Source organism: Lactuca serriola, chromosome 1 (assembly GCF_051521515.1).
Source record: "Lactuca serriola cultivar US96UC23 chromosome 1, Lser_US96UC23_V15, whole genome shotgun sequence".
NCBI lineage: Eukaryota > Viridiplantae > Streptophyta > Magnoliopsida > Asterales > Asteraceae > Lactuca > Lactuca serriola.
In genome coordinates, this window is record NC_136408.1 from 189,886,755 (window position 1) to 189,899,251 (window position 12,497).

Genomic DNA, 12,497 nt, shown 5'->3' on the forward strand with positions numbered 1-12,497 from the left:
GGACCCCGTCCCCTGCATCGGACCGAAGTCCGAACTAACTATCTGGGACCCCGTCCCCTGCATCGGACCGAAGTCCGAAAACTGACTGGGACCCCGTCCCCTACATCGGACCGAAGTCCGAAACTGACTGGGACCCCGTCCCCTACATCGGACCGAAGTCCGAAACTGACTGGGACCCCATCCCCTGCATCGGATCGAAGTCCGGACTAACTGAACACGGCATAGCATAACATATCATCTAGCATAAGCACATAAATCCTGTCTGAGCCACGGAGGCGTCAAACATACTAACTACTGCATTGGACCAAAGTCCAGAAACTATTGCTAATTGAACGGGCCGGCATTGTGGCCTTAGACCCGTTCCTACCGGAAGGAAACTCACCTCGCGAACAGGCTGCTGTGTGTATGGCTCTGGAAGCTAACTGCTACAGCTCCGGTATCTCCCCAGCTAAAAGCCATAAACACACTCAATCAGATGCTAATCACTACATTGGGTAAAATGACTCTTTTCCCCTGGTCAAAGTCAACTCTCCCGGTCAAAGTCAACCTACAGTTGACCTGACTCGCCGAGTTGGGCCGCCAACTCGCCGAGTCCCTAGTCTCACTTCTCAACCCTACTCGTGGCTACTCGTCGAGCATCACATCGACTCGACGAGTACCCTCTTGATTCAAAAGCTCAGGCAATCTGCATCCGACTCGTCGAGTCATATGAACAACTCGATGATTTGTTCTTCGATCTAAGAAGATTGTCTTGGACTCGCCGAGTTGTATGAACAACTCGTCGAGTCCCTCCATTACTGAGTCTAACCTCCGACTCACTGAGTCCATCTTACTGCTCACTGGCCTCCACTCGGAATCACTCAAAGGGTAAAGATCGGGGACTCGCGACCTGACTCGCCGAGTCCGAAGAACAACTCGCCGAGTCACATGCATGCAGATACTAAAAACTCGATTCTTCTCGAAACCACTGCATACAATTTATAGATCTGAGTTTCTAAGGCTGATTTACCACGTAAAGTTTCCAACTTTACATGTACATACACATGAAAAGGGATATAAAGGCTAAAAAGGTACTTAGAAGAGTAGATCTAGGGCTATCATGCAAAATGGCTCTATAAAGGTTATAGATCTACGATTTTGGAACTGAAACATGGCTAGATCCGCAGGCTAATCAATCTAATGTGATCTCTCTACTAAGAACAAGCTAAGGAATGGCTAAAAGAGGCTAAATATGCTTGTGAAAGATAAATAAATCATAGAAACGGGAGGAAATCGGCTGATACCTCAATAAACTCTGAAATGGGTGCAAGACCTTGGATCTTCTTCTTCTCCTTTGGATCTAGCCTCCTTCTTCTCTTCAAAACTTCAAGATTCACACAAGAAATACTTAATTACTCAAGAAAACAATTAGGGTTTGCTAAATGATGCTCTGAGGGTGAAGGGGACGAGTTTGGGGCTCATAAGGTGGTTTAAATAGGGTGCAAACCCGGGGATTTAGGGTTTCTACCTGGCAGGCAGACTCGCCGAGTCCCGAATATGGACTCGCCGAGTCGCCGAGTAACACATGCTCGAAATCTCGTCCCTACTCGACGAGTCAGGCCATAGACTCGCCGAGTCCCTCTCGAAAACTTCTAAATAAATGCCACGAAAGCAACATACCAGAAATGGGGCGTTACAGGGAGTCTTGTCGATCTTGAAAAGTTTTAGGAAGATAATCAAGAATAAACATTTTAGTAATCACTAGCACATGATTTGAGGTTGATAACCTATCGTGTTGACATGATCTTGTTTCAGTGCCCATTCCAGTTAAGTTGACTATGCATGTTAGTTCTATGAGTCTCATTTGATCGCATAAGGAAAAGCACCTTGATCAATAAAAGTACATTGATTTGTATAGGTGAGCTGCTCAATAACTTGGAAGCACTAGTAGGACATTGTGCTACCAGATGGCAAGAAGTTAAGATCAAACAAGTTCAGTCCATATGAGTTTGAATTTGTCATAAACCTTGTCTTATGATAGTGGTTGGAAATGACAAATTAACATGGATAGGAACACATACATAATAAAATCTAAGTGGTAAAAGGTTTCTCTCTACTTCATGAAAATGATTGTGAGGAAATGCTTTCACTTGTAGATTTTAAAGGATTAGAGTTAGCTGATGTGATGATTGTGTTCTCAAATTCGAGTATGATTACGACATCCCTTTCCATAGTTTGAATTATGAGAAATGGAAAATAGTTTGAACATTCGGGACTTATTCTTATGAGTTCTAAAAGGTTTTACACACACACATAAGCTATCTAATGAATGGTGTATGAGCTTGAGAAGTCTAGATAAGGACTTATCGAAGCACCACGTATCATAAATCGGAAATTTGGTAAGAAAGTCAATAGGTATTGATTTCTAGAAGTCCAGCTGATCTATGGGTACATGTCAAAGCTAGCGGGAGCATAATTGTAATGTTGATAAGAACATAATTGTTATGCTAGTGGGAGCATGATTATTATGAAAGGTGTTGCAAGTTAGCAATATTGTTTATAGGAAACAAAGTTCTAAATTTTCAAAGCTGCAGAATTTGGAAATTGTTTCGCTATAATAGGGCTTAAGGGAGAGGGCATCAATACTTCATTTCGAATCTAAAAGTTTTTAGATTGAAATTTTAATGGAACTTAGTCATAAACATATATGAAAATGTTTCAACATAGGAAAATTCTATATATGGAAATATTATAGCAAGAGACTGGTCTAGTATCACGTCTTTATGTAAGACATTATGAATGTATCTCATATGCTTTGGGTATAGGATCGATTGCATATGCTATAATATTCGCTTGTTCTGATTTTTCCAAATGCATAGTGCATTAAGAGGGAAAAAGGACTAGAACCATATATGACTAAAGTTGTTAAACAACTGTCAAGGACAATCTAAGGTTTACCGAAGATTGGTTGCTTGTGGATAGTTGGAAGTATAGTAATGGATGGACCCAATTGATATAATTCTAAATAGATGGGATTCTATTAAGAATGGATTGTCATATGGAAATTATGAAAATGTTTCCATAATAGGAGTTGGATATTAAGAATCTATGTGTAATTTAGAAACTTTTATGCAAGAAGGATGCTCAAGGAGTGTACCTTGAATGTAAGACTTCATTTACGAAGAATTGTCTTGTAACAATCTCAAATGGAACGCTTTGTAATATCATTGGCCAAGTCTATGTGACTTTGGAGCCTAGACATTACAAAAAGGATCATTGCATGTAAGTTCAGACTCTAACAAATTCTAGTAGTGGCAAGAATTTGGTATTCTTACACTTACATTAAGGATTTGGAGTTGTGAAATGAGCGTCATTGGAAATTTGTTCAATTGATTTATTTCATAAAGTAAGGACCATAGATAAACATAGTGTGCATGCTTGGAGCATGGGATGACTATTGTTTTATTTCAAGTATTAAGTTGATTGTTCGAAACATTATACAATGAAAAAGGTCTAACTAATATGGTGATTAAATAATAAGTGTTTTATTTTTATTCAAAAGTTTTGAGACCATATTGGATTAGTTTGTTCTTGTGTTTCACTTGGCATGTTTTACTTCCTGAATAATAAAATTATTCAAACATCTACAGTCGATCATACTTTGGAAATAAGTAATGAGGTAAGATTGTCATGAATCCGACTGTAGATTGTCTAAGTGCTTAGACATAGCAAATGTTTGCTACAGTGTTCATGAGTACTCCTGAAATAAGAATTTGAGTATTGGATTAAACCCACGCTCATGGATTTTTATCACGAGTGATTGTGAGACGATAATATCTTATATTATTGAAACGGAGACATATAGTTGTTTATGAGTCGGTTGTGCATTGATAATACGTAAACGCATCAGTAACTTGATGTTATAAAACGTATTGTTGTGTGTGATTTGATGAATAAATAGTACAACCATATGAGTCGAAGTTTATCCATTCATTTTACCCTAAATGGGATAAAAGCGATATATGTGGACCCCTTGATGATTTAGTGATGACACCCTAAGCGCTTGACCAAGCCTGGACTGATTTGATTTGTTCAATTAGTCGGTCGTCATAAATCGGAAATCAGGAAACATAACTTGGACAGAGAGAATGATCATAATCCATGTCTCTTGTCCATAGGATATCTTGTAGAACGGAGGAATATTTGTTTCCTTATCTACAGGACGCATTATTGATAAGATCAGAGTTCGACAACGGCTTTTGAAAGCTACGATTGCTGATCAGATTCTGAAGTCGTACTTGCAATTATAGTTATTAGACTTATCCAAGTGGGAGACTGTTGGATTAAGTGTCTAAGCCCATTTTTTATTTTCTTGTAGATTTTGAAGAATTTTGGGAAAATATTGAAGAGGTGAAAAGTGATAAATTGAAGGAAATATAGAAATCTTGACACAAAGACATGAAAGTGATTTGAAATTTTGTAGCATTTTTAGTTTTTTATATTTTATTTTGTATCGAATAAAATACATGTACTATTGTATTTATAGATTAGTAAAAAAATTGTTTTTTATAATTTACTTACGAATATTATAGTATAAAAAATATGTATACATGCACTTGAAAAAATTTGCATATATGCTCCTAAAACGTTGATTTTTTTGGTTAAAAAATTATAGTTTTTTTTAAATGTTCTAGTTTTTTTTTTTTTTTAATTTACTAAGTTTATAAAAGTTATTGTTTTTTTTTAAAATGCAGTGTTTTAAAAAAAAATCAACTTTTTTTAAAAATTTATGTTTTATGAAAAAATTAAAAAAATCTGCATTTCTTTTTAAAAAAAACAAAAATTATTTTTTTTATAAAAAATTCCGAAAATTTGATTTATAATATTAATTTGAGAGTTTTTTATTAATATTTTCAATAATACTAAGAGTTAAATGGGATTAGTAAGATGACGATCATGCACTTAATGAATTAATTTTGATCTAACGTTCCACCTTTAGTTTTCGGGTTCTTGAAAAACTATGAGTTCTCAACCGATCTCACCCATATATATATATATATATATATATATATATATATATATATATATATATATATATATATATATATATACACACACACACACACACTAGTTGTGAGACTCATATATTACATGGGTTAATTTATATTAAAAAAAAACAAAATTGCAAAAATGGTCCCTGTGGTATGTATTTTTTTGGGGTTTTGGTCCAAACCCCGACTTTTTTGGATTGACAGTCCTTTTGAACTACTTTGTTTGTGGTTTTGGTCCCTTGTAAAATTAAAAAGACAAAAATACCCTTTTGATACATTTTCTATGTTTTTTTTCTATTTAATATAAAGTTTATTAATAAAAATTATGGGGCCCACTTCTCTCTCTCTCTCTCTCTCTCTCTCTCTCTCTCTCTCTCTTCTTCTTCTTCTTCTTCTTTTTCTTCTTCTTCTTCTTCTTTTTCTTCTTCTTCTTCTTCTTCTTCTTCTTCTTCTTCTTCTTCTTCAAAAATCCATAAAACCTCCCTTACCCTCCTCCTATTTTCTCCACCTTTAACCACCATTACTCCACCATAGAATCACCATTGCCACCACCTCCTTCCCCATTAGAAACCAACATCCCTACCTCATTGTTTCTGTCGGAGCTCTTTCCACCACCTGCAACGTTTTCCTGCACTACCAAGAAACACCACCACCAAGGTTGGTGTTGCTGCTGTGTAACCACCAAGAACCACTTTGGTTCTCCCTTTTATGCCACTGACCGGAGAAGGCTGCCAGGAACCACCCATCACCACCTCCCCTCGTCACTCTAAAAATAATTTTAAAATGCAAAATAAATGGAAAAATCTAAAAATTCTTTTTTTTTAAATATTATTTTCGGAACTTGAATTAACTAAAAAAAATAAAAAATAATAAAAAAAATCCTGTTTTTTTTTTTAAATACTTGAAATATTCTAATAGAATATTACACTGACATATTTTAAAAAATAATTTTGCATTAAAAAAAAAATTTTTAAATATTATTTTCGCAACTTGAATTAACTAAAAAAAATATAAAAAATTATATTTCTTTTTTAAAAATACGTGAAATATTCTAATAGGATATTACCCTGTACATATTCTAAAAAATAATTAAAAATGCAAAACAAATGGAAAAATCCAAAAATTCTTTTTTTAAATATTATTTTCGGAACTTGAATTAACAAAAATAAAATAAAATAAAATAAAATAAAAAAATGCGTCTCATGGTCTCACAAAATTAGGCAGTCTCACATGAACCTATATATATATATATATATATATATATATATATATATATATATATATATATATATATATGCCCAACTAAAAACGTATTGTATATATACACATTTTTCAAAGACATTTTAACTCCACTTCATTCAAATTCTACTTATCTAACTAATTTTTTGTATCTATAAACCAAACGATATCTTTATGAATGTATACATATTGATAATTTCCGTTTTTAATGAAATTGGTTTTTAAAATGTAAAGTTGTAGTTAAAAAGGTAGCAACAAAAACAAAAACACAAAACATGTGTAAAAAATATTATCCGAAATTTACAAGATACAACTTGTTGTTCATGACCTTCTATCCAATTTCCTATCTATTGACCTTCTTTCCTCTGCCTCTCTTCGTCTTTGTTGCCTGTATTACATATTTAGTTAACCATTCAATAAAAAAAATTTAAAACTTATACATATTAGAAACACAAGTCCTGTTTCTTTCTATTTATAACAACTTACTTCCAATTTGTTTGACATGATTATACTTTGAAAAATAATCCGAATCTGGATAGATTTTTTCCAAAGTAGAATGAATGAAATGTTGGAATAAGAAGAAATGAAATCAATGATTTTGGATTTACTCACGCAAAGGCTGTGTAACCACTCCCAGCATTATTAGCACTAGCAGCAGAGCCAGAGAGGAGTGCTGTTGCATGTGAGGAGTCCTGCCTTCTGTCCCCATCCACCTGACAAAATCATCACTCAATAAAAATGACAATCACAATTGGAAAAATCAAATGAGGCCAATTTTGTACAGGTTAGGGCTTAATGGGTCAAAAATAAATCATATATACCTTTGCTTCTTGCTAAGATATTTGAGACAAATGATATTTAAAGGAAATTTGTATAAACTAGAGGACTTAGTAAATTAAAGTAAAGAAAAGTAGAATGCTATTTGTTGCAACTCATCACAAAACCAATGATACCTTATCCCACTTGGATTTCTTATTTAGTCGTCCCTCCCGAGTCCCTGTATCAATAGCACCAGCTGAAACCGGATTTGTTCCACCACCACCACCCACAGCTGCTGCATAAACGCAATTTTTTTATTTAAAAAAAAAAAAAACAAATTAAAATTCCAAAGATAATGTGAATTTTGAAGACCTGGAATGGGCACGGTTTTTGGTGTTGGAATAGGTAGTGTAGATTGTGTGGCAGTGCCAGCAGAGAGAAAATCAATCTTGTGATTTTTCTTTTTCTCTTGTTCTTTTCTCTCTGCTTCCCGCTTCAAATCAGCCTCTGTTGAAATAAATAGTTATTATATAAGAGAGAAAAGGCAACACTGCGTAAGAAAAAATATACAAAATAAATAAATAAAGGACCTATTTCATCATAGAAGTCAGCTTTGTCATAGCCATGGGGGTTAAAAACGTCAATACTGAAGCAAGATCCTATCTCATCAATGTTCTGATAAGTGACAGCGTGTGTCAGGAAGTCCGGGTTGCGATATTCTTTCCTGTTTCGCACTTCTGAATTGAAGCTTCTATTTGTTTTCTTCTTTAGCAACAGAAACTTAATGATCTTTTCCTGCACCACCAAAACAAATGAATGATGTGTATAGCTTTTAATCTTTTTATTATGGAATTCGAGGCCAACCAAACTCATCCTTCAGATTCCAAAAACACAATCTTAGATGTCTAGAAAATTGATAAATATTATGATATAAAAATGAAGAAACGTACTTGCAATTCATCAGGGCACATTGTGGTTGGTGGTGGAGGGAGAAACTTGTCCAAGGGATCTATCTCCTTATCTTCAGTAATATTATTATTAACAGCTTCTTCAGACTCTGATTCGTTTCCCTTTTCTGATTGTGAATGTGATTCTGATAATTGAGGAGTTGCTTCTACTGTTGTTCCTGGCGGTGTTCCTGCTCCTGCTCCTGTGCACATCATCTAATCACCTTAGCTTATCCAATAAAATATACCATTGCTCTGCTCTCCAATACAAAGCAACTTTTATTGCTGTAGTTGCTAGTACATTTTTCAAAGTAAGGATTTGAAGTGCAAAATCGCTTCCTCAAATGAAATGAAGTCTTATATGTAACTTAACCTTATCATAGCTGATAACATTGGGAAGGAAAAATACTTAAACTTATTCCCTATCTAATTCTAAAATCTAAATCTATATCAGACTGATCCATCATCAAAACTCAAAAGTGTTGCTGCCTATTTGAATTACTAGGCTAACAGACACTCCATTATCAACTTTCAAGTCTCAGCTGAAAGTTCATGAACCATCACGTATAGATAAAAGTATTCCTATATTTATATTATTATGGGCGTATTCGGCATGCAGCTTTTGAGATCTTTTATGAAAAAAAAAAGCCTCAAGAGCTTCTAGCTTTTAGCTAAAAGCCCAAAACAAAAAGCTCCAAATCCAAAAGCTACTTCAAGTGGCGTTTAACAAAAAACACTTTCATAATTTTGCAAAAGTTACTTGATTACCCATTTCTAAAATTAATGTCCTTTTATGTGATTTTATATGTTTTAAAAGCTTCCAGCTAATTTCCCTATATCATTATTATCATTCATTCTTATGTGTATGCTACACATCCATTTCTGGCACATATGTTATCTAGGGGTATTAGGGAAACTCATAATGGAATCTTTGGGCAATTTTCTGTTATAAGTTACTGGAAATAAGGAGGGTGAGGGTTATCTTTTGTGAAATTATTATTCCTTTGGAGAGATTGGGTTTCTTGAATCAACCAAACTATCCTTGTTATGGGTATTGTCGAGTCTTCTTAAATCAATACAGTGAATCAAAGAGCTGAGGAGGTTGTGAAAGTCCAATCAACAGCCATGCAAATTCAACAAAACATAAAATAGAAAATGGAATCAAAACCTCAGGAGTTGTTATTCTGAGGGAATTCATTGTATCAGAATGGTTTTTCTGCAGATTTAAAACCTAATTCCAAAGCCTCCACAGTTGATATTGATGGCAGTTTCAGACTGCAGCCATCAAAAATCAAGGAAATAGCTGTTGAGGGAAGTAACTTCTGCATGATGCTTCTTACTTACAAACCAGATCCAGATGATTTATTTTCATTCCCAAAGTTAACAGTGAAATGGCTTAAAACAAAAGTAAATATGTCTTGAGTTGTGGCCACAATCTCCTGGTGACAAGTTTGGGGATGAAATCTATTCCTATTCTATTCCTTAGGGTTGAAGTCATAACAGATATGGACTAGGATTATTAGAAATTATGCATCCTTATAATGAATTCTCAAAACAAACAATGGATGGAATGATAATGATAATGACAACTCAGAATGGATGGATCTATTCATGGTGATAAAAGCCAAGATGAAGAATGTTGTTGGTGGTATACACTATACACCAACATTTCTATCCCAAGCTGAATCTTTGGGGGTGGGGTATTGCTTCTGCCACATATGTTATGTTATTGTTATCTAGGGGTAATTTGGGAAACTCAGAAAATAGTAGAGTCTTTGCTACAAGGACACGTACCATTTGCAGTTTGTAGCTCTGCACCAAACATTACTCGACCAGTTGCTACTATTTCCCCATCCTGCAGTCAAAGTCAAGTTACATTAAGATACAAACCAGAAAAACAAATAAAACATTTCAGAAAAACACAACTCTTTTCAATAAACACAGATTTCTTAAATTACCATGGGTTAACCTGGTTTTATACTTCTTTATGCATTAGTATCAAGTATGGAGTTATGTGTCAGCATTATTGTTCTTATGATACATACTGATTTTATTAGCTATTTCATTGCATTAGTTATTATTCTTTTTATATAAATATTTCCAATCCACTTTGCATAAGTGTTCATGGGTCAGATCACACAGTTGATCGCTGATCGTTGTCACTCTCCCTGAAATCCTTCCCACCTAGGTTTCGTCCAGTGAAATAGGAAAGAGAGAGCGATATAAAAGAATACAGCAGTTTAGACGTTTGTACTTGTACTTCTTTTGTGTATATCAATTATATAATTCAATAATTTTCCTTAACCAAAAAGCTCGAACTCCTGCCAATTTCCAAAGATAGGTGAGAATTGGGGTTAAAAGCGTTGGAAGAGAAGGTTGTCAATGTCTCAGAGTGTACCCTTTCGGGATAACTTATATATCGACTTTCTTTAAGCAACATGGCATTAACAAACCTTGGAATCAAAGGCCCATATATAGGCAAAGACAAACGGAAACATTACCTCAGCTTCAGGCGACAACGCCGCCTCATCATGCCCGTAGTCAACAATCGTTAGAGTCCCCTCCCTGCCTCTAATCGGCTCCGCAGAAATCGCTTGCTGAGCTGGAGGAGGCGGCGGTGTGTTGAGAGAAGAATTATCAATAGAATCAGGTATGGTATCATCATTAGCAGAATCCAAATTAACAACCGGACCGATGCTACTCGCATTAATGTAACCCATAATATTACTATTATTTAGGGCCGCAGCATCATCTTCTTCCATATGAACAGTCTCGTTCGCGCCGACTTCGTTCTGTTCCTTGTTGTTCGTCGAAACGGCGTTGTCATCGTTAGTGGTGTCGTCGTTGTCTAAATCTTCATCCATATCGTCGTCTTCGTCGCCGTACATAGAGAGAAGGGCGATGCCTTCTGATTCCTTCTTCTTGGACGCCATGTAAGGATCGAAACACGGGTACTGATTCGAATTGATTAAGTAGAGTCCTGAAGATGTAAAACAAGGGTTTTGGACCTTTTGTTGTTCAAACGTAGGTTTTGAAACGACTAAACGAGGAAAGAAAGAGGAATTGTCTTCGGGTCAACTTGGATCCGAGGATGGTTAGTTAGACGATCCTTGGATTTATAGGAAAAATAAGGAGTATAATAAGTTATGAAAATTAAAGTTTTTTTTTTTTTGTTTTAAATATAAAAAAATAATTTAGATAAATAAACAAAAGAAAATTAACGACACTTATTTAGTAACTAGTTGTTGTGAGAGTTATTTATTACATGTCTTAATTTAAAAAGAAAAAAAAAATTAATATAAATGTCAATATATTTGAAAACTTTAAATTTATACGAAAATAAGAAAAATAATGATTTATTATAATGGAAATGTTTTTTATCTTTAAAATTTAAATAAAGAAAAAAAACTATTGAGCTTTAATTTTGAGAACTTTGAAATTAAAAAGTAAGTTTATTAGTGAAATTAATATCCATTTATTATTATATTTATTGCAATTATTACATTAAAATATTATGTGGAATTTAATAAAATAGAAAAACTCATAAAATGACATGTGAAAAAAAAATTAATTCAAAATAACCACAAAATGACATTTGGCAATTTGAATGAGAGTGTAACAAGTAGCAAAAAAAAAAAGCTTCATTTTTTAGAAAGAATTTTGAAATTAGAATGAAAGTCTGTTAATGAAATTGATTTTTTTTTATTATTATATTTAAATATATATGGAATTTAATAGAATGAAAAAATCATAAAATGACATGTGGGATAAAAATTAATTTAAAATAACCACAAAATGACATGTGGCAAAATGAATGAGAATATGACATATTTCAAAAAAGATCTTACTTATTATAGTAGAAAGGAAAACCATATATAAGAGTTCTTATGTTTTGATTTTATAGTCAATTTAGTCCTTACTTAATCGCCGAGTACTGTCACCGAGGGTAAGTACAAAAACTCGAACAAGAACTGTGGAACCTTACGGTGCAGAACTCGGACATTGACGCGTACATCTCAAGGTTTAACGAACTATCCCTTTTGTGTCCTGGTATGATTACATCCGAAGGAAAGAAGGTCGAGAGATTCATCTGGGGGTTGACGTATCCCATTCAAAGTAACGTGATTTCCTCAAAACCCGAGACCTACGATGGTGCAAAGCGCCTGGACAAGAAACTCTATGATCACAGTGACAAGAAAAGTACCAAAACAACCGAGGGATAGAGCAAGCAAGAAGGAGGGAGCAAGAAGAACTGGGAGAACAAGCGAAAAGGATGACAGAATTCAGGGCCATCCAAGAAACCACAAACAGTAGCAGTCCATTCTACTACCGCTCCAGCCGCACCATCCCCAACCGCTCTAGCCTCAACCACAACCGCGTCAATAAAGCCATATGCGGGATCCAATCCCAAGTGTGACAAGTGTAACTATCACCACTACGGGGCATGCAAGGATTTCCAATGCACCAACTGTAATCGAAAAGGACACATTGTCCAGTATTACAAGATGCCCCCACAACAAAA

At 34.6% G+C, this 12,497-nt stretch overlaps 1 protein-coding gene across 2 annotated transcripts; it reads right to left on the reverse strand.

Annotated features, from left to right (window-relative positions):
- Window positions 1–6,438: 6,438 nt before the first annotated feature.
- Window positions 6,439–11,058, reverse strand: LOC145102086 (uncharacterized). Of its 2 annotated transcripts, none has more exons than XM_079039444.1 (8): window positions 10,477–11,058; window positions 9,770–9,830; window positions 7,979–8,178; window positions 7,619–7,823; window positions 7,401–7,535; window positions 7,223–7,320; window positions 6,882–6,982; window positions 6,439–6,657 (listed from the first exon to the last, which is right to left on the reverse strand). In XM_079039444.1, the coding sequence occupies exons 1-8, from the start codon at window positions 10,906–10,908 to the stop codon at window positions 6,591–6,593; spliced, it is 1,299 nt and encodes a 432-aa protein (XP_078895570.1). In that variant the 5' UTR covers window positions 10,909–11,058; the 3' UTR covers window positions 6,439–6,590. The 2 variants fall into 2 exon arrangements, with proteins under 2 accessions (XP_078895570.1, XP_078895562.1); XM_079039436.1 differs by having other exon boundaries at window positions 7,223–7,323.
- Window positions 11,059–12,497: the final 1,439 nt, after the last annotated feature.